The following is a 23,854-nucleotide window of genomic DNA, read 5'->3' as shown; positions in this document are numbered from 1 at the left end:
GTAGGGGGTGGGTGTACGCTTGTCAGCTACTGGAGCTCTCTTAGTCCAGCACTGGAAAGTGCTGAGACATGTAACACATTCCACGGCAAAACACAAAATATGGCACTACAACGGCTCTCCCATAGAGATGCATGTAGGGGGCATGTTCAACCCTGCTCAATGCACGAGCAGAGCTTGTGCAATTGTGGTAGGGTCTCTGACACTAATCTGCTGTCCTGTTGATATGGAATGAGACATCAAGTAGAGGAGTGCTTTCTTTAAAGCGTACCCATCAGATCACTCAAAAAAAACAAAACTGTTATATGTTGCTCAGTATCTCATCCTGATCATGTACATGTACTTTTTTATGTGTCTATGACCAACATTTCTCTCAGAATTAGCTTTATTTCTGAAATACCTTAATTTTGTCCACCAGAAGCAGGGGGGAGGGTACTCACTGTGATAACCACTCCCCCTCCCTCACTCTCCTCAGTCCAGTGCTTCCCAACCAGGGTGCCTCCAGCTGTTGCAAAACTAAAGCTCCCAGCATGCCCACACATCATTTGGCTGTGCAGGCATGCTGGGAGTTTTAGTTTTGCAACAGTTGGAGGCATATGATTGTAGTCCCCCTTTATTACACACACACACACACACACTGGCTTCATATATTCTTACACATACACATTAGATAGACACACTGATATATACACATACACATATATCCACACACACACACATACATACATACATGTGCAATGCAATGTTTCTGCCTATCTCACACAGCAGACATCAGTGAGAGCCCAACAGCAGTCTTCCTGCCCCCCCCCCCCCCCTCACCTTCACATGCGTCTGGTGTATGTACAGCTCCTCCCCCCTCCAACGTCCAGGACGAAGCAGTGTACACAGAAGGACTGAATGCATTCCAGAAGGCGGGGGAAGGGGGGGGGCAGTTCTTTGACTGGCTTTTTCAGTATGAAATACTGAAAATTTTCTAATGAAAGCAATTGCAAAACAACAATGCATGCGTTACAACAAATCAAAAGTTTTTTATATCTGACATTGCCTATTTAATTGCTTACTTAATGCAAACAACCACTATTTCTGAGCCAGAATGGAGATCTGGGGGCTTTATTGGAGAAATATTAGACAAGACTAGGGGTAAGAGAAGCTGGCATTCATTTAGAAAGAAGATAGCCCCTTAAATTCTTAACCTTTAAAAAAAAAAAAAAATTATAAAGGTAGCACTGCCCATTTATGTTTACTATTGTTTAACATTGTGTATTAGGTGTCACTATAGGCCAGGCAGCTGCCAATAGGGATATTCATGGGGGTAACATTTTGATCAAGTGCAAAGCTTTATTGTGTGCCTCAAGTTACAATATTAATTGGTTCCAGGACGACCATTGTATGTTGAAACCATCGTATGTTGAGACCAGAACTCTATGGAAACCTGGTAATTGGTTCTGAAGCCCCAAAATGTCATCCAAAAATAGGAAAAAGTGAGAATTAAAGAAAAATAAGTAGATAACTAATATAGATAAAGCAAATCCTTACATATGAGTAAGAAAGAGCTGCTGGGAGCTGTAAATCACTGTCTATTTCAGTGTTTTCCAACCAGGGTGCCTTCAGCTGTTGCAAAACTACAACTCCCAGCATGCCCGGACAGCCTTTGTCTGTCCGTGCATGCTGGGAGTTGTAGTTTTGCAACAGCTGGAGGCAACCTCGTTGGGAAACACTGGTCTATGTAGAGGACAGGTGCTTCTTCAGGGTCCTGTACAGTACACGCAATGTCCTAAAAAAGTTAGATGGAGCCGCCCTTACTTGGTGTCCAAGCAGCTAACCATGGCATAGGTTAAAAGTAGTACAGAACATGTAATACCTCCGTGTACTGTAGGGGGCGCTAACAGACAGCCAGTCAGTGCATGCACTTTAGGAATACAGGAGTTTTACCAGTGAATGCCCATTCTGATTGGTCAGTTCTTCCAGCCATTGACATGTTTGGCAAATTCCATAGCATTGTATGTTGAGTCTGGTTTCAAGTTACAATGGTCAAGAAAAGACCATTGTATGTTGAAACTATTGTATGTTGAGGCCATTGTAAGTTGAGGGATCACTATATACATATCACATCTAATAGAGCATTGCATGATTCGAATGGAATCCACCAGAAAAAAATGCATGACTCAATATAAAGTCAGAGGAATATGGAGGTACAGTGAGGCTCCATACTAGTTGGAGCCAGGGCTGCCATCAGACATTTTTGGGCCCCTTACACAGCACAAGGCTTCTTCTGGAGTATTGGCCAAATCAACCCCACGTTCATACAGCAAAAGGATCTTACTGCAGCACACAGTCCTTAGTAAAGTGCAAAAAAGTGAATTTATTCCATTTAAACAAAACAAATCTTTCAAAAAACAAAACAAAAACAAAAAAACGCTATTTTATTTATTTTATTATTTGGAAACACTTGTTTTGTTTAAATGGAATAAATTCACTTTTTTGCATTTTACTATGGACTGTGTGCTGCAGTGAAATCCTTTTGCTAGATAGATAGATAGAGATATGAGATAGATAGATAAATAGATATGAGATAGATAGGTGTTCCCCAACCAGGGTGCCTCCAGCTGTTGTAAAATTACAACTCCCAGTATGCACACAAAGCCAAAGACATGCTGGGAGTTGTAGTTTTGCAACAGTTGGAGGCCCCCTGGTTGGGAAACACTGAGGTAGTTCCCATTTACTCCGCCTGTCTCCAGAACAGCCACCTGTAACTGTGCACTAGAAACTGATAACACCAAAGAAGAAATCATGCACAGGGCCAGTGGCGTTGCGACCCGGGTGCGGGGGGTGCGGAGCGCACCGGGTGACACCAGCCTGGAGGGGTGACACCACGGCCGGCAGCACCCCCCCCCCCCCACATCTGCACACCGTCACTCATCTCAGCCGGTATTTGCAGCATCCCCAGACAGAAGAGGCTTCTTTCATGTCAGGCTGCCGCACTCCAGTTTCAGCCCCCGACACAATCCTATCCCCCAGCCCCAGGAAGCTGCCTCTTTAAGACCTGCAGTGGCGTTGCTAGAGTTGGTACCCGGTGCGGTAGAAAATGGTGTCACCCCCATACGTACCCCCTCCCCCCAGTAAGTTTTTAGCCTGTTGTGACAGACACCACTGTTGTAGCGCATTGTGAGAAATTCCAGTATAATAATCAGATATACCAGTTGCCACAGAATGGGAAACTGTTAAAGAAGTTTTCACCATTGAAATATACAGCTCCCAGAATTACTTAAAGGGGTACTCCACTGGAAAACATTTACTTTTATATCAACTGGTGCCAGAAAGTTAAACAGATTTTTAAATTACTTCTATTTAAAATCTTAATACTTACAGTACTTATAAGCTGGTGTATGCTCCACAGGAAGTTGTGTAGTTCTTTCCAGTCTGACCACAGTGCTATTTGCTGACACCTCTGTCCATGTCAGGAACTGTCCATGTCAGGAACTGTCCAGAGGTGTCAGCACAGAGCACTGTGGTCAGACAGAAAAGAAATTAAAAAAGAAAATAACTTCCTGTGAATCGCTTATACAGCAGCTAATAAGTACTGGAAGGATTAAGATTTTTAAATAGAAGTAATTTACAAATCTGTTTAACTTTGTAGCACCAGCTGATTAAAAAAAATGTTTTCCAGTAGAGTACCCCTTTGAGCAGTGGTGAGGTTATGCTGGGAGTTGTAGTTTCACTGACCTAACTGTAGAACTGACAAGTGACTACAGCTCTGATAGGACATAGAGAGGAGAATGTACAATGATATCAGTGACTACAGGTGACGTCTTCTCTATAGTGAGGAGAATACACAATGATATCAGTGACTACAGGTGACGTCTTCTCTATTGTGAGGAGAATACACAATGATATCAGTGACTACAGGTGACGTCTTCTCTATAGTGAGGAGAATACACAATGATATCAGTGACTACAGGTGATGTCTTCTCTATAGTGAGGAGAATGTACAATGATATCAGTGATTACAGGTGACGTCTTCTCTATAGAGAGGAGAATGTACAATGATATCAGTGACGTCTTCTCTATAGTGAGGGGAATACACAATGATATCAGTGATTACAGGTGACGTCTTCTCTATAGTGAGGGGAATACACAATGATATCAGTGACTACAGGTGACGTCTTCTCTATTGTGAGGAGAATACACAATGATATCAGTGACTACAGGTGACGTCTTCTCTATAGTGAGGAGAATACAAAATGATATCAGTGATTACAGGTGATGTCTTCTCTATAGTGAGGAGAATGTACAATGATATCAGTGATTACAGGTGACGTCTTCTCTATAGAGAGGAGAATGTACAATGATATCAGTGACGTCTTCTCTATAGTGAGGGGAATACACAATGATATCAGTGATTACAGGTGACGTCTTCTCTATAGTCTTCCCTTATCTAATTCAGATGGTACATACCTCCAGGACTTGTTCCAGCTAAAACTTCTCTCTGCAGAATGTGACGCCCAGACGTCTCCTCACTATGTCAGCGGATTCTCATCCTCTATATGAAAACAATTATTATTATAAACCTGACAGGCACTGTATCCTCTAAATATAATACTACTATACACTACACTCTTTGATTATAAACCTTCCATACACCATACCCACTGAATATAATACTACCAACCACACACTGTACATTCTGAATATAATACCAACACATACTGTACCCTCTGAATATAAATCTGCCACATACTGTACCCACTGAATATAGTACTACCACATACTGTACCCTCTGAATATAATACTACCACAAACTGCGCCCTCTGAATATAATATAACCACAAACTGCGCCCTCTGAATATAAATCTGCCACATACTGTACCCTCTGAATATAAATCTGCCACATACTGTACCCTCTGAATATAAATCTGCCACATACTGTACCCTCTGAATATAAATCTGCCACATACTGTACCCCTGAATATAATACCACCACATACTGTACCCTCTGAATATAAATCTGCCACATACTGTACCCTCTGAATATAAATCTGCCACATACTGTACCCTCTGAATATAAATCTGCCACATACTGTACCCCTGAATATAATACCGCCACATACTGTACCCTCTGAATATAATACTTAGAGATGAGCGAACTTACAGTAAATTCAACTCATCACAAACTTCTCTGCTCAGCAGTTGATGTCTTTTCCTGCATAAATTGGTTCAGCTTTCAGGTGCTCCCGTGGGCTGGAAAAGGTGGATACAGTCCTAGGAGACTCTTTCCTAGGACTGTATCCACCTTTTCCAGCCCACCGGAGCACCTGAGAGCTGAACTAATTTACGCAGGAAAAGTCATCAACTGCCAAGCCGAGAAGTTTGCGATGAATCGAATTTACTGTAAGTTCACTCATCTCTAATAATACTACCACAAACTGCGCCCTCTGAATATAATACTACCACAAACTGCGCCCTCTGAATATAACGTTGCCATACAGTGCACCCTCTGAATATAATACCACAACCGTAGTAACACCCCTCAACATCCGTTAGCTGATGCTATTACCACGGGAGGGGGGTATTGGTGGTGTTGCTAGTGGATGATGGGGGTGCTACTACTGGGGGGGGGTGTTGTTGGAGGATGATGAGGGTGCTACTGGCCATCCCCCCTGGCAGTATCACCCCCATCATCCATCCGCAGGATCATCCTCCTGGCAGGAGCACCTCCATCATCCACCATCAGGATTTGCTGATGGAGGTGCTGCTGGGGGGGGGGGGTGTTGCTGGTGGATGATGAGGGTGCTACTGCCAGGGGGGGAGCATTAGGTAGGCAGCAGTGCCCCCACATTAGGTCGGTCGCAGTTTCCCCACATTAGGCAGCATAGATTCCCCACATTTGGTACCAGTTCCCCCACATTAGGGATGTACCAGTTACCCCACATTAGGGATGTACCAGTTACCCCACATTAGGTAGCAATTTCCCCACATTAGGTAGCACAGATTCCCCACATTAGGTAGCAATTTCCCCACATTAGGTAGCATAGACTCCCCACATAAGGTAGCATAGACTCCCCACAGGTAGCATAGACTCCGCACATCTGGTAGTAGTTTCCCCACATTAGGCCGCAGGTTCCCTTGCAGGTTCCCCACAATGGGTCAAAGTCTCCCCACAATAGATCGCTGGTTATACACCCCCCCCCCCCACACACACACACACACAGTCAGAGAGACAGACACACGCACACAGAGTCACATACACACACACACACACAGTCACACACACAGTGTCACACACACACAGTCACACAAGCATAGATAGAAATAAAGACAAAAAAGACAACCGGGAGGCAGCGCCTCGTGTATTACCCTTGGCAGGTGAGGGAACCAAAAAGTATGCTGAATGTACACCCAGATCATCTGAGGAAGGGGAATTTACCCCGAAACGCGTCATGATCCTTTTGTTGTTTTGTGTTCAATAAAATTGCTTGATTAAGAACACTTACCTGCATCCTGTGTATACCTGGATAGAGCAGCGCCTGGATCCATTAGTCTTTTTTCTCACAAGTATTCAAGCATAGATAGAGACAGACACACACACACACAGTCACATACACACATACAGTCACACACACACACACACACAGTCACACACATAGTCTCACACATAGTCTTACACACACACAGTCTCACACACACAAGCATAGATAGAGACAGACAGAGAGACAGACATACACACTCACCCATCCAGCGCAGTGCTCCTTCTCACCGGGCGCCGTGCGAGTGACGTAACTCACGTCCTCCTGCGCGGCCATGCGGTGTGACGTTAGGCCGGCGCAGACGTGGGAGCGGAGGACGGGCACAGTGCTGGTGAAGGTGAGGGGGGGGGTGATGACGGACGGGCGCAGAGTGAAGGTGAAAGAGGGGGGGGTGATGACGGACGGGCGCACCGCACACACAGCGCAGGGGGGGGGGGTGCTGACGGATGGGAGGCCGGTCGGGCACAGATGGGGGGGGGGGGTGCTGCGGAGCGTCTTGGTGTCACCCCATTAGGTTGGTGTCACTCGGTGCGGGCCGCACCCCCCGCACCCGGGTCGCAACGCCACTGAAGACCTGCAATGCTCTCTGGGAACAGAAGTGCCGTGCGCACGTCTGCTCCCTCCCCCGACGTGTCCCTGCCTCATGTGCTCCGCGTCTTCTGAGGATTCATGGGTGTGATAAATTCCTCCCCAACCCCCGGACATTCCTGGCCCTGGAGCCGCAGAAAGTGAAAGTGAAGACAAGAGACTGGTGAGCTGGTGAGACCTCTCTGCAAAACTGTGTATTTAATGCAGTGTTTCCCAACCAGGGTGCCTTCAGCTGTTGCAAAACTATTACTCCCAGCATGCCCAGACAGCCTTTGGCTATCCGGGCATGCTGGGAGTTGTAGTTTTGCAACAGCTGGAAGCACCCTGGTTGGGAAACACTGATTTAATGTTTTAATGTAACAGGGAGAAAGGGGGGTGCTGAGAGGCTCTAGGGGAGGGGGGGGGGGCATTGCCAGGAGGATGATCCTCCTTATGTATGGGGGTGCTACTGATGAATGATGGGGGTGCTGCACCCCCATCATCCCTCAGCAGGATCATCCTCCTGTGAGAAGCACCCCCATCATCCATCAGCAGGATCATCCTCCTGTAAGAAGCACCCCCATCATCCATCAGCAGGATCATCCTCCTGTGAGAAGCACCCCCATCATCCATCAGCAGGATCATCCTCCTGTGAGTAGCACCCCCATCATCCCTCAGCAGGATCATCCTCCTGTGAGAAGCACCCCCATCATCCCTCAGCAGGATCATCCTCCTGTGAGAAGCACCCCCATCATCCATCAGCAGGATCATCCTCCTGTGAGAAGCACCCCCATCATCCATCAGCAGGATCATCCTCCTGTGAGTAGCACCCCCATCATCCATCAGCAGGATCATCCTCCTGTGAGAAGCACCCCCATCATCCATCAGCAGGATCATCCTCCTGTGAGAAGCACCCCCATCATCCATCAGCAGGATCATCCTCCTGTGAGAAGCACCCCCATCATCCATCAGCAGGATCATCCTCCTGTGAGTAGCACCCCCATCATCCATCAGCAGGATCATCCTCCTGGATGATGGGGGGTGCCTCTGGCAGGAGGATGATCCTCCTTATGTATGATGAGGGTGCTACTGATGAATTATGGGGGTGCTGCACCTCCATCATCCATCAGCAGATCATCCTCTGGGATGATGGGGGTGCTACTGGCAGGAGGATGCTCCTGCAGATGTAGCACCCCCATCATCCTGGCCGTAGCACCCTCATAATCCATTGGGAGGATCATCCTTCTGCCAGTAGCACCCCCACCATCCTGGATGATGGGGGTGCCACTGGCAGGAGGATGATCCTCCTTATGTATGATGAGGGTGCATAAGGAAAGACTATAGAGAAGTCACCTGTAGTCACTGATATTATTGTGTATTTTCCTCATTATGTCCCATCAGAGCTGTAGTCACTTGTAAGTTCTGCAGTTGTGATGAGTAAAACTACAACTCCCAGCCAGGGCCGGTGCAAGGATTTCTGCCTACACAAGCGAAGCTCCATTTCGGGAATCTCGGTGGGCCGCAGCAATAAAACCAGAGAGGGTGGAGTGGTAGCAGTGACCTCTGCTGTGCAGCGGTGGGGCGCACAGGTGTGGGTCTTAGTATAAAAAAAGTCTTAATTTTTCCGCCCCCATCAGCTGAGAGTCCATGCGTCCTCAAGCGGACGCATGGTTTGCCTTATGACAGCATCGGGCCTGCTCCCAGCATAACCTCACCACTGCTTAGGTCATACTGGGAGCTGTAGTTTTAATTGGTGAAACCTTTTTTAGCTCTTTACCATTCTTTGGCAATTGGTATATTTGATTATTATACTGGAATTTTTCACACTGCTCTACATCAGTGGCGCCTGTCACAACAGGCTAAAAACTTACTGGGAGGGGGGGGGGGGGGGTAGGTATGGGGTGACACCATTTTAGATCGCACCGGGTGACACCAACCTTAGCAACGCCACTGCACAGGGCTATACTGATAACGTTTAACATGTACAAATTTTATTGAAGCATATATCAAATCACAATAAAAAAAAATGTGAAGAGCAGACAAGAAACAAGGGCACCAGAGTACACCAAAAAACTTAGTGGGTAAAGGTTCTAGGAATACTAAGGGTGCGTTCCCACTTGACGTATACGCACCGTATTTCACGCTGCAGCATGAATTTACGGCAGCAGTTGGAAATACGCTTGCTCACTATACACACAGGGCTTTCCGGAGGCAGCACTAAGTGTGCAGTGAGTTTTGGAGGCGGGGCCCTGTGATGCACGGCTACGCCTCCAAAACTCACTGAACACGTAGGGCTGCCGCCGGAAAGCCCTGTGTGTAGAGTGAGCAAGGAATATGCAGCGTATTTCCCACTGCTGCCTTAAATTTTGCACAGCGTAAAATACGCTGCGTATACGCCAAGTGGGAACGCACCCTTAACAAATAAATCCTACATAGCTAAGTGTGAGCTAGGGTACATAACTGGGGGATCAAGCATAGGCTTGAGCCTAAAGACAACAGTTAAAGTGCACACTGCTAAAGAGAAGGTACAACAGGAGATACATAAACCATCAGATAGTTAAAGGTGCCAGACCTTACATCACCAGACCTTAAATAGTTAAGGACCACCAATTATAAAGATACCTTGTGATGAACAGCGTGGCCACCCAATCAGAGATGTGAACATCGTATCAACACACCTCCAATACATAATAACGTCATACCTCCAAGATGATTAGGCATCCAGCCGGTGCCTGATAGAACCTTGAATGGCGGCCGCCCATGTTCCGGAGTATGCCAAAGGTACTTTCGGTTCACATTAAGCGTCACAAGACTTTCTGGTCATGTGATGATGCCGAATGTGATGATGTAACCTGAATGTAAAAAAAAAAAATATATATATATATATAAAAATGAAAAGATAAAAAAATAATTAATTTAAATAATAAATAAGTGAAAAAAATAATAATAAAATAAAATTAAAAAGTAAAAAATTTAAATAGTGTTAGAAAATTATGTATAAGAGTATATTATGAAAAGAGGTTTGAATTGTTGTGAAACATTATACAAAAATGTTTTTTTATAAAAATATTTTTTATTGTCAATTGATTAATGTGTGAGTGAGTAAAATAGTGAATGTGCAAAACCAATGTAGTGTGTGAGCCAAAGTATAAAAATAAACTGGCCCATATGAGTGAATAAATAAAAGGTATATATTTAAATGAATGAATTAATGAGTGAATGAATAATAAGGTATATATTAAAAGTGACACGTGCAAATGTATAAATGCATATTGTGCAATTGGGTTTGAATATTGATAAGTAATATGTATAGAAATGTGCAATATCAAGGGGAGATCATAAAAATAATGCGTGCACACATATGTACACATACAGTGACCCCCCCGACTTACGATGGCCCCGACATATGATCATTTCAACATACGATGGCCTCTCAGAGCCCATCGTAGGCTGAAAGCAGCATCGACATACAATGCTTCTGTGTGTCGGGGCCATCTTACAAACAGCTATCTGACAGCGCTGACAACTTCAGCAACTGACAGACAGTTGTTTAATGTGCCCCGTGTGCCCCGTTCTGCCTCCTGTTACTCACATGCTGTCCTGCTAACTCACGCAGGCTTCCACTGTGAGCTCCGTGTAAGCCCCACCCCCCAGTGCAGCCATAGCCAATAGCCTGCAGCATCTTGCTGCAGGCATCCAGTGAGCTGCTGGCTGCCCTCCCCTTCCTTTCCTATAGAGCTGTAGTCGGCAGGATCGTAATGGAGGACATTCTGTCCCCCCTGAAGATATTTAAAGAACTGTACAGTACTGTATGCGATGTCACACATCACATACAATACATATACACACTATACACCCCATACATCAATGTTTCCCTATCAGTGTGCCTCCAGCTGTTGCAAAACTATAACTCTCAGCATGCCCAGACAGTCAATGGCTGTACATGCATGCTGGGAGTTGTAGTTGTGCAACAGCTGGAGGCACCCTGGTTTGTTAAACACTCCGCATACACTCCACATACAATGGTCATCCCAGAACCAATTAGCAGTTTCCCATAGAGATATGTATTCAACATACAATGGTTCCGAGGCCCCAGAACCAAGTACCATTTTTACATAGACATATGTACTCGACATATGATGGTTTCAACATATGATGGTTCTCCTGGAACGAATTAATATCATATGTTGAGGGACCACTGGTATTGTGCAATTAGGCTCAAATATTTATAGATAATATTAGTTGCAGAGAAAGGAAAAAAGCAGCACTCCAAGTGTTGGGATGTAGGGGTGCCTCCTGCTGTAAACCTTGGTTAGAGGTCCAGTAAAGTATATGTCCAAAAAGAAACAGTGGCACTCCCGTAGTTTTAGTGTAAAGTGATGTCTTTTATTTCACTCCACCGTGTGCTACGTTTCAACAGCCTCTCGCTGTCTTTGTCAAGCAACAAATGGTTATTCACAGAGGGTTTTTATGGTCACACAGGACCGTCCATCAATAAAACATGATTGACATGTAAACAAACTTAAATCGTGATGTTACCCAGTGATCAAACAGTGAAAACATGTTACACAGCAATGTATATACAGACATAAGCAATGGTACATTAATATTGCAATAAAAACATTGTTGCATAGTGTATTGTGCATATAAAGTCTCTTTTTTGCAAAAGTGGGCGGAGGATCCGGTCACTCACCTGGCAGTTGGCTTTCTGTTTGCGCAGCGGGCATCACGCGCCTTCTCCGAGACACACGAGGCGATCTCCTAGGAGAGCCAAAAGTGATGTGTGACAACAAACAGGCATGGACGATCACGTGCGAAGTCTCCATGGCAACCACTTGCGTCTCTCCCCGCGCATGCTCAGGAGGGTGTCGGGGAGATCAGACGCCATTTTTGTGAAGGGAAAGGCTCTCAGCGATGGTATAGCAATCTCCTGGTAGGTGTTCATGGCTCGGGGACCACACAGGGTGTCCCTGGTATCGAAGCTGCCCCGCGTAGTCCTGGAAAGGGTTGTCCCTGGTCGGCCGCCATAGGCAGCCTGCCTGGGTCATCCTTGAGCTGCCCATCACTGGAGAAGTACCTGAGTTGATGCAGAGTCTTGAGGTTGTGAGTGGTTAGGAGGACTGTTGGGATGTCCAGCGGGATGCTGATGCTGCGGATGGGAAAGGCGGGTGCCCCTTGTCTGTTGCCATGTCTGCCAGTAGGAACGAGGAAAATGAGTGAGAGACCGAGGGTCCACTTCTGTAATGCAAAAAGAGAAGGCTGTTAGTACAGGGAATAAGGGTAAGTGCCATACGTGTGGTGACTAAAATAAATTAAAAGTCTATAATTGAAAATTGCATAAACCAATCCTACACATGTGGAGAAGTCACACTGTGATACTGAAACCTCATTGCAAATATTGTGAGTTACAGTAAATTCGACATTTAGTCCGGCGGGTTTTAAAGAGTTAAGTTCATAAATCCACCATAGTTCCTTCCTTTTGAGTTTGGCTGTTCGATTGCCCCCACATTTGGGAATGGGGACATGGTCGACTAGGGTGAATTTCAGGTAATTTTCCGTGTGTTTATGTTCTGCAAAATATTTGGGAACTAGTAAGTCAAGCTTGCCTTTCCTGATAGTGTATCTATGTTGGGTTATCCTTACCTTGTCTTCCAAGGTGGTTTCCCCAACATAGAGGAGATGGCAGGGGCATTGGAGCACATAGATCACATAAGGAGTTGTGCAAGTCAGGTAATGTTTGATGGCATACTCTTGCCAGTAATGGGATGAGTGAAGTATTTACATTTTGACATGTAGGAGCAGTTGACGCATGTTCTGCAGGGGAAAGAGCCCAGATTAATGCTGGTGAGATAGCTTTGGCTACTTTTTGGTAATGCTATATAGGCTTTAACCAGTTTATCTTTGATGTCCACAGGGCGTCTATAAGACATGATTGGGCAGTTGTTAAACTCAGGAATGTTGTCAGTTCCCTCGCGGAGAAGGTGCCAATATTTCCTAATAATGCTCCTAACCACTCACAACCTCAAGACTCTGCATCAACTCAGGTACTTCTCCAGTCACGGGCAGCTCAAGGATGACCCAGGCAGGCTACCTATGGCGGCCGACCAGGGACAACCCTTTCCAGGACTACGCGGGGTAGCTCCGGTACCCAGGACTCCCTGTGTGGTCCCCGAGCCATGAACACCTACCAGGAGATTGCTGTACCATCGCTGAGAGCCTTTCCCTTCACAAAAATGGCGTCTGATCTCCCCGACACCCTCCTGAGCATGCGCGGGGAGAGACGCAAGTGGTTGCCATGGAGACTTCGCACGTGATAGTCCATGCCGGTTTGTTGTCACACGTCACTTCCGGCCCTCCTACAAGATCGCCTTGTGTGTTGGGAGAAGGCACGTGATGCCCGCTGTGCAAACAGGAAGCCAACTGCCGGGTGAGTGACCGGATCCTCCGCCCACTTTTGCAAAAAAGAGACTTTATATGCGCAATACACTATGCAACAATGTTTCCATTGCAATATTAATGTACCATTGCTGATGTCTGTATATACATTGCTGTGTAACATGTTTTCACTGTTTGATCACTGGGTAACATCACGATTCAAGTTTGTTTACATGTCAATCATGTTTTATTGATGGGCGGTCCTGTGTGACCATAAAAACCCTCTGTGAATAACCATTTGTTGCTTCACAAAGACAGCGAGAGGCTGTTGAAACGTAGCACACAGTGGAGTGAAATAAAAGACATCACTTTACACTAAAACTACGGGAGTGCCACTGTTTCTTTTTGGACATATACTTTACTGGACCTCTAACCAAGGTTTACAGCAGGAGGCACCCCTACATCCCAACACTTGGAGTGCTGCTTTTTTCCTTTCTCTACAACTGGTCTACCAAGCCTGCACCCTCTAATTCTTGACTCAACTCAACATGGATTCCAACCCGCATACTGATGGTACGTCTTCTAATTCTCCCAACGTGTTTTCCTACACTGAAAGAGATGCCACCAGAATACTGAACCGGGTGGAAGGTGACCCTGCATTTCTACATGCACCCTCAACCTTGGACTTACAAAGGAGATTTGAAACCGAAACAAAAAGACTTGTGTCCTTGGAATTACATCTCACCACACTAACAGAATACCACCGGAACCATAGAATTCCACGTGGTATGAGGGCTCAGCCCCATGACAACTCCTTTTTCAACAACGACGACTACCACTCCAAGTTCAAGCAAATCTCCAACAAGTACTCATTGGACCTCATACTTCTACAAATCGAATTTCTCCAGAAAGATGTGGAAACCACCCAGCATAAAGTACATGACATTGAAGGTTTGCTGAGATCTACACTATCTGATGCTGACTATGAGACTTTCATTTCCAAACAGACATCCTTCCTGAAAAAACTACGTGAAGAACAAGAGGACACTAAGCGCACCAAATGGGCCAGAGATGAAGCTGAATACAGCAGCGGCAAAGTCTATCGATGGAGGACCCAACTTTCTTCACCAAGAAGGGTTAAAAAACAACGCGACACCAAACCAGAGTATCCTAAACAGAAGCAACCTGCCAATTCCTCCACCAACAAAACTTATTTTTTAGAGATGGACGTGCCTACCGTAAACCCACCAGGTGAGGGGGCATCCGCCGGAAGCGATCACATACGTACCCGGGCCCAGAAGCAGCCGGGGCACAAGCCCTCACAGAGAACATTGACAACCAAAAAGACTCTCAAAAATATGTGGTAAATATCTCTTCTACAATACTTAATGATGAACATGTTAAATTATTGTGAAAAGGTCTCAATTTTTGCTTATGTACTGACACCAATTGGTTTCAGTTAGAGCTTGATCTAGAACAATTTGTCAGGAAGCTAAGATTAAAAAATTGGTTTTCTGACAAACTCACTGACACACCAGCTGCCACCACCAGGTCATACTTGGTGGGTTTTTCCTTAAAATCCGCCAACATCAGAACTTTAAGTGACTTTGTACCACCCACCTCCATGCCCATCATCGACACCTTTCACACCCTGGTCAAGAAAGACATTTACAGACTCAAAATGACCTCCAACCAACTCACCCACCCCAACATGACACATGCCCAAATGACAGCCATGACTGAACTGATCCATGACCACAACCTAGTCATCAAGCCTGCCGACAAAGGTGACGTGGTTGTGGTCATGGATCGGTCACAATATCTGAAAGAAGGACTCAGACAACTACATGTCGGCGTTACATACCAACAACTTTCCTCAGATCTGAAGTGGCAATACAGTCGGGACATTAAAACAACACTCTCAACAGCACTCAACAACAAACTCATTGACACATCACTTTTCAATTATCTCACTGTACTTTTTCCCATCACACCAGTCCTGAACTTACTCCCCAAAATTCACAAGACTCTTCAAAACCCTCCCGGCAGAACGATTGTTTCAGGCCGGGAATCACTCACAAGCCACATATCGATCTTCCTGGACAAAATTCTTTGACCCTACGTCTACCAAGCACAGTCTTACATCCAAGACACAAGGGATTTTCTCAACAAAATAAAAGACCTGCACATTTCCACATACTCCATACTAGTCACACTTGATGTTGCCAGCCTGTACACCTTCATCCCTCACGAGGGGGGTGTACAGGCTGTAAAAACATTTATACATTCTGACTTCACCAACGAGCAAACAAATTTCATTCTCTCCCTCTTGCAAATCGTTTTGACTAAAAATTACTTCACATTCAATAACACCTTTTATGTACAGTTGGTTGGTACCGCGATGGGCACAAACGTCGCGCCCATCTACGCTAATCTGTATGTCACACGCCTTGAGGAAGAGACGGTCTATGTATCTCCCCACTTTGAACACGTTCTAAAGTGGTGGAGATACATAGACGAAATCTTCCTCATTTGGACTGGCACCGTAACACAACTTAAAGATTTCCATCAGTTCCTGAACTCCACTACCACCAACCTACAATTCACACTTACAGCATCCAAATCCCAAATACATTTTCTAGACACCACCATCATCATCACCAACAACCATCTTGAGACCGACATCTACACAAAACCTACTGATTGCAATTCAATGTTAAGATTTGACAGCTACCACCCTCGCAGCATGGTCTGCTCTTTGCCCCTCAGTCAAATGGTCCGCGCCAAAAGGATCATCAGCTCGGGGGAGAGAGTAGACCATGCGCTTGACACCATGGTCAACAATTTTCTCACAAGGGGCTATCCCAAACAACTTGTCGTGGACAGCAAACGCAAAGCCATGTCCTTAGACAGAGACAAACTTCTTAAACCTCAAAACAAACAGACACAAAACAGTATCCAGCATAATTGGGAAACATTGGCACCTTCCCCGCCATGGAACTGAAAACATTCCTGAGTTTAACAACTGCCCAATCATGTCTTATAGACGCCCTGTGAACATCAAAGATAAACTGGTTAAAGCAGATATAGCATTACCAAAAAGTAGCCAAAGCTATCTCACCAGCATTAATCTGGGCTCTTTTCCCTGCAGAACATGCGTCAACTGCTCCTACATGTCAAAATGTAAATACTTCACTCATCCCATTACTGGCAAAGAGTATGCCATCAAAAATTACCTGTAGTACAATAAAGGCCAATGTGAACCAAGAAGAGGGAGCACATCGGAAAATGAGGACTTTGGTTACGGGCGCTTCTCCCCCTTAGTAGGTAATAGCAGGCTTAAGCGTGGAGTTCCATATGGAAGAAGGTTTATTGCAACACAAAGGTTTCAAGTGTCCCTGGTCGGCCTCCCTCTTCTTGGTTCACATTGGCCTTTATTGTACTGCTTGTGCTGAGCAACTAGTATGCTCAGAGGGGACCACGGAGCTGCTGACCTCACGGAGAACACACTATACTACAGGCGGATACAGGTGTCGCACCCTGAGTACGACTATCCATGGTAAGCATAACCATTGACTTGGGGGCCTACCGTACCTAATACGTCTTACACTAGGAGCGCACCTCTCCTTTTTTTCTTTTTTCTATCAAACATTACCTGACTTGCACAACCCCTTATGTGATCTATGTGCTCCAATGCCCCTGCCATCTCCTCTATGTTGGGGAAACCACCTTGGAAGCCAAGGTAAGGATAACCCAACATAGATACACTATCAGGAAAGGCAAGCTTGACTTACCAGTTCCCAAACATTTTGCTGAACATAAACACACTGAAAATGACCTGAAATTCACCCAAGTCGACCATGTCCCCATTCCCAAACGTGGGGGCAATCGAACAGCCAAACTCAAAAGGAAGGAACTGTGGGGGATTTATGAACTTAACTCTTTAAAACCAGCCGGACTAAATGTCAAATTTACTGTAACTCACGATATTTGTAATGAGCGCTAAATCCAGGTTTCAGTATCACAGTGTGACTTCTCCACATGTGTAGGATTGGTTTATGCAATTTTCTATTATAGACTTTCAATTCATTTTAGTCACCACACGTATGGCACTTACCCTTATTCCCTGTACTAACAGCCTTCTCTTTTTGCATTAAAGAAGTGGGCCCTCGGTCTCTCACTCATTTTCCTCGTTCCTACTGGCAGACATGGCAACAGACAATCGGCACCTGCCTTTCCCATCCGCAGCATCAGCATACCGCTGGACATCACAACAGTCTTCCTAACCACTCACAACCTCAAGACTCTGCATCAACTCAGGTACTTCTCCAGTGACGGGCAGCTCAAGGATGACCCAGGCAGGCTACCTTTGGCGGCCGACCAGGGACAACCCTTTCCAGGACTACGCGGGGTAGCTCCGGTACCCGGGACTCCCTGTGTGGTCCCCGAGCCATGAACACCTACCAGGAGATTGCTGTACCATCGCTGAGAGCCTTTCCCTTCACAAAAATGGCGTCTGATCTCCCCGACACCCTCCTGAGCATGCGCAGGGAGAGACGCAAGTGGTTGCCATGGAGACTTTGCACGTCATCGTCCATGCCGGTTTGTTGTCACACGTCACTTCCGGCTCTCCTACGAGATCACCTCGTGTGTTGGGAGAGGGGGCGTGATGCCCGCTGCGCAAACAGGAAGCCAACTGCCAGGTGAGTGACCGGATCCTCCACCCACTTTTGCAAAAAAGAGACTTTATATGCACAATACACTATGCAACAATGTTTTCATTGCAATATGAATGTACCATTGCTTATGTCTGTATATACATTGCTGTGTAACATGTTTTCACTGTTTGATCACTGGGTAACATCACGATTCAAGTTTGTTTACATGTCAATCATGTTTTATTGATGGGCGGTCCTGTGTGACCATAAAAACCCTCTGTGAATAACCATTTGTTGCTTGACAAAGACAGCGAGAGGCTGTTGAAACGTAGCACACGGTGGAGTGAAATAAAAGACATCACTTTACATTAAAACTACGGGAGTGCCACTGTTTCTTTTTGGACATATAAATAATATTAGAAATGTGCAAAAAAAACGGGAGGGTCATAAGAGAGGGCGGTCACATATGGACAAATTACGGAGAAAAAAGTGTCTACATGCTGTTAGGACCAGGAACCACGTGTGGTAACCTGATACAAAGTGACAAGTGAATGAATGTGATGCCAATAATAAAATTGGTGGCAAAAATGCCACACAAATCCTGAGGGAAGAAATTGATTCAGCAAGTTATATATATATATATATATATATATATATATATATATATATATATATATATATATATATACTGTGAAACAATCCTAGTGAAAAATAAAAATTGGTCTGGCACCAACAGCAGACTACAAAATGGGAGGTAAGGATAAGGAGAATAGGCATGAACAGATGGAGGTGGCCACAAAAAGAAGGTGGATATCCTTATTGGTGATGCGACAAATCCGGGCTAGAAGAAAATGCAGCAACAACAGACACTGCCAAGAAAAAGAATAGAGAAAAGAAAATAAGAAAAATAGCTTAAAGGGGTTATCCAGGAAAAAACTTATTTTTTTACATATCAACTGGCTCCAGAAAGTGAAACAGGTTTGTAAATTACTTCTATAATAAAATCTTAATCCTTTCAGTACTTATGAGCTTCTGAAGTTAAGGTTGTTCTTTTCTGTCTAAGTGCTCTCTGATGAGACATGTCTCGGGAACCGCCCAGTTTAGAAGAGGTTTGCTATGGGGATTTGCTTCTAAACTGGGCGGTTCCCGAGACGCGTGTCATCAGAGAGCACTTAGACAGAAAAGAACAACCTTAACTTCAGAAGCTCATAAGTACTGAAAGGATTAAGATTTTTTAATAGAAGTAATTTACAAATCTGTTTAACTTTCTAGAGCCAGTTGATATATATAAAAAAAAGTTTTCTCCTGGAATATCCCTTTAAAACCAACAATTAAAAACAAAGCGGATACAATAGTGAGAGCCCGTAGGACAGTCACTGATGGATCGGATCGGACTGAAAATAACGCTTATAAACTTAATCAAACATGAATACTGATGTTATACCAAATTTGCAGAAAAGGGGACAAGACTCAATGAATCCCAAATTATCATGTAAACATTAGAAATCTAAATTGTGACTAATTATATAAGTAGACTGTTAAGAATTGCTAATAATTTGTAAGTGAATAGATAGAGACCCTGGTGATCGTTGGATCATTCAGGCAGCTGTTCACTTTCATCACTGTTGGCAGCACATTTAACAAAGATTTTTAGTCCTGTAAAATTCCAGTGATAAGCCAATGAACAAGCATTTTCTTGTACATCAGTTGATCACTGTGCCTTTAACATGGTGCAATAATTGTCCCTTTTAGCCAATATTCACCTTGTGTAATAGGGCCTTAAGTCTGTAGTATCTGGATAGTGAGGGCTAGGACAAATAGTTTTAGAAGCTAAAAGAATAAGAATGAGTAACAGGTGCTTGGAACCCCCACAAATGTGAGGGGGGATAGCATTATAACTGGCTGTGGCTACGCAGGGGTAGAGCCATAAAGGGTAGTATCAAAGGGGAGGAGCCAAAAGGGACAGAACCACTCAATATTGCATGACGGTACCAAATTAAGCTTCATTTTTGCTTAATTTATATGTGCCCCTGTACAGTCATAATCCCCCCTCTGTAGCTAGTAATATGTCCCATGTTATAATGCCCACTCTGTATCTAATATGCCCTCTGTCCACAGTCATAATGCCCTCTCTGTATCATCTATTCCCCTGTACACAGTCATAATTCCCCCCTGTAGCCAGTAATATGCCCTCTGTACTGCACAGTAACATAGTTCATAAGGTTGAAAAAAGACCAGTCCATCCAGTTCAACCTTTATCCCTAATGAGTCCCTACTGAGTTGATCCAGAGGAAGGCAAAAAACCCTCATACTAGAGGTAAAAATTCCTTCCCGACTCCAAATATGGCAGTCAGAATAAATCCCTGGATCAACATTCTGTCCCTATAAATCTAGTGTACATAACCGACGATGTTATTATTCTCCAAGAATGCATCCAGACCCCTTTTGAACTCTTTTACAGAGTTCACCATGACCACCTCCTCCGGGAAAGAATGCCACAGTCTCACTGCTCTTACAGTAAAGAACCCCTGTCTGTGGTTGTGTAGAAACCTTCTTTCCTCTAGACGTAGAGGATGCCCCCTTGTTATACAGTTATTAGGTCTCCCCTAAGCCTTCTTTTTTCTAAACTAAATAAACCCAATTTTGATAATTTTTCTGGGTCCTGTAGTCCTCCCATTCCCCGTATTACCCTGGTTGCCCATCTTTGAACCCTCTCCACTCCACTATATCTTTCTTGTACACTGTGCAGTGGGCATTATGACTACAGAGGGGCTCTTATGACTAAACAGAGGGAAAATTACTGGCTACAGAGGGCTCATTCTGTGTATAGGGGACATATTAATGGCTACAGAGGGTGCATAATGACTACATAGGAGCCATAGTGGCTACATAGGAGGCATTATGTCCCCCTCTGTATCCACTATACCCCATGTACAGGCAGAATGCCCCCCGTAGCCCCTATAGCTCCCCCTCTTTAGTCAGTAACCAGATATTATATGCCCTCTCTATATTTATAATGACCTCTCAGAGACCCCAATCATGATGTAGATGTGTTGTACATTATTTACACCCCTCAATTCCTCCAGGGCACCTGTACAGGAACTTGTCACATTCTGTTCCTGCTGCTGAATACTGCTGCCCAGTCCCGCCTTCTCTCGCATCTCTTTACAGGTTACATGATAAGAGGTCTTCTTCCTTCTCGGCGTCGACACTGCAGGATTCAATTGTACAGTCAGATGGTACTGTGGTGTCCCGGTACAGGACCTTGTCCTGTCCCTTGTCTAAAGTCCCCTCAGCTAGAGTCCCTCCATTCATATAGGGCTCTCCTGCAGGGCTTACCCTTGGTCACCTCATGTAAAGTGTGTTTATATTTATTTAATGTATAAAAAATATATGTACAGGACCTTAGTGGTCACATGATGTACGGTTGTGATGTATAAAATATTCACAGACCTTAGAGGTCATGTGATGTACCCAGAGTTCACTGGGTTCATAACTTACAGGTTTGCTGACCAATGAGCTTAGTCCATCCCCTTATTATATAAAGGGCTGTAGCCACTAAATTCTCTCTCTTCCTGCCGGACTACAAAGCAAGCGCAAGCATCTCATCAGCATCAATTCAACTAGGCCCAAAGCCTAAGAACCTGCAGCCACTAAACGTGTGTTACTCAAAGCTCCATCAATCAAATCCTGTGTGACTACTACCAGCTCAAATCTTCTAAATTAGTAGCACAGTGGCCTGCATAAAAACTCATTGCTTCCAAGTCCCAGCAAACCTGTGAGGAACATGTATCCCGGTTCACTCTTGCAAAGACTGTTATGTTAAAGACTGTTTCATAAATTCCGCAAGTAAAGTTACTTCAGTTTATTCCTGAAATCTGCTGTGGACATTCCGTTATTTCTCCCTGCCGTTTTTGGACGGTTGGCGGTAGGAACATTACTATTGAGGAAACCTCACCCTGGCGTCACGACATTCAAGGGTTAATACCACCAGACCCTACACTACCACTGCAACACCCCAGTCACAGTTACTTTCCCACCACCAAAGTACAGTGCTCCCATATATATTTTAACCCCCATAGGTAGGTGTAGGCCCCCATAGGTAGGTGTAGGCTCCCATATTGCCCCCATAGGTAGATGTAGGCCTCCATAGGTAGTTGTAGGCCCCCATAGGTAGGGGTAGGCCCCCATAGTAGTTGTAGGTCCCCATATTGCCCCCATAGGTAGGCTTAGGCCCCCATAGTAGGTGTGGGCTCCCATATTGCCCCCACAGGTAGGTGTAGGCCCCCATAGGTAGATGTAGGCCCCCTTACTACATATTGCCCCATAGGTAGGTGTAGGCCCCCAAAGGTAGATGTAGGCCCCATATTGCCCCCATAGGTAGATTTAGGCCCCCATACTACATATTCTCCCGTAGGTAGGTTTAGACCTCCATAGGTAGGTGTAGGCCCCCATAGGTAGGTATAGGCCCCCACATTGCCTCCATAGGTATATGTAGGCCCACATACTACATATTGCCCCCCATAGGTAGGTTTAGGCCTCCATAGGTAGGTGTAGGCCCCAATATTGCCCCAATAGGTAGGTGTAAGCCTCCATATTGCCCCCATTGGTAGATGTAGGTTTTCCTTCTGCCCCCAAATGTAGATGTAGGCCCCCATAGGTAGATGTAGGTCCCGTATTGCCCCCATAAGTAGATGTAGGCCCCCATATTGCCCCATAAGTAGATGTCGTCCCCCATAGTCCCTCCATAAGTAGATGTAGGCCCAATAAGTAGAGGCTCACACAGGCACTGCCTCCTGGCAGCCTCCAGTCTTTTAAAGTGGCCGCACGCTCGGCCTGTGGAAGAAGACTGGGACATCCCTGCTTCCCCCTGACGCTGACTTCTTCTCCTCTCCCTTCCCTTCACAATCCCAACTTTGCCTGCAGTCTCACTTTTTAATTTGGGACTGCAAACTGGGGGGGATTCGGCAATTAACAGTCCCCGCCATATGATTTCCTGGGGGGGATGTGTCCCCCCCATCCCCCCTGGTTCCTACGCCCATGATGAGTAAGAATAACAGGTGAACATACCTTCTATAGCTTTGCATGGAACTCACACATTCAAATTCTCTTGGCTAAACTGGGAACCATCGGACTTTAAGATTGCGAGCTGTAATACATTTTATATAAATATTCTTTACAAAGTTAATATACATACAGCTATACATACATGTTTTTCACATATCTAGATAAAGGTAGTAAATAGCATTCAACAGTTCAGAGGCTCTTTACGTGCAGAAACATGCACAAATTTAAGCAGCACTGCAGAGGGTTAAGACTAGAGCTTATAAAAACTCTTTCATAAATGCAACTCACACATAGTCATTCATTTTTGTGTCTGCAGATGAAGGGGGAGATGGAAGATTAGAATTTGCTGGGTGGATAGCTATCCAATGAACCCTGCCAGTGTATCCAGGGATGTTTGGAGTGCTAAAAAAAAGAAAAGTAAATAACATTAGTAATGCCAAAGACAATGAGATACCATCACCTTCAAGGTTATACAATGGAGAAGTAAACAAGTAAACGTAATGAATAATTTGCTTCATATTGCCCCATAATGATCATGAAATAAAATTTACTTCTGAGATGAAAACTGCATCTACAATTATAATCAAATATTAAAATAAAATAAAAAATTAGATTTTTTTACCTAAAAGAAGAAAGAACTTCCATGTTTGTTAAAAAGCTAAATAC

At 44.8% G+C, this 23,854-nt stretch overlaps 1 protein-coding gene and 1 long non-coding RNA gene across 2 annotated transcripts in view; both read right to left on the bottom strand.

Moving 5' to 3' along the window:
- LOC130274535 (uncharacterized) overlaps positions 1–9,920 on the bottom strand; it is a 130,285-nt gene extending 120,365 nt beyond the window's left edge. The window contains exon 1 of the mRNA XM_056522975.1: positions 9,791–9,920. Coding sequence (XP_056378950.1) covers positions 9,791–9,809 — 19 coding nt within the window. The 5' untranslated portion in view covers positions 9,810–9,920. The remainder of the gene's footprint in view (positions 1–9,790) is intronic.
- An 11,298-nt stretch (positions 9,921–21,218) lies between these two features.
- Positions 21,219–23,593, bottom strand: LOC130273460 (uncharacterized). Its single transcript, XR_008844000.1, has 3 exons — positions 23,477–23,593; positions 23,192–23,270; positions 21,219–21,332 (listed from the first exon to the last, which is right to left on the bottom strand). It is a non-coding gene; the product is annotated as an uncharacterized LOC130273460 (long non-coding RNA).
- Between the last annotated feature and the right edge of the window lie 261 nt (positions 23,594–23,854).

Source organism: Hyla sarda, chromosome 5 (assembly GCF_029499605.1).
Source record: "Hyla sarda isolate aHylSar1 chromosome 5, aHylSar1.hap1, whole genome shotgun sequence".
Lineage (NCBI taxonomy): Eukaryota > Metazoa > Chordata > Amphibia > Anura > Hylidae > Hyla > Hyla sarda.
This window is presented reverse-complemented; position numbering and strand designations above follow the sequence as displayed.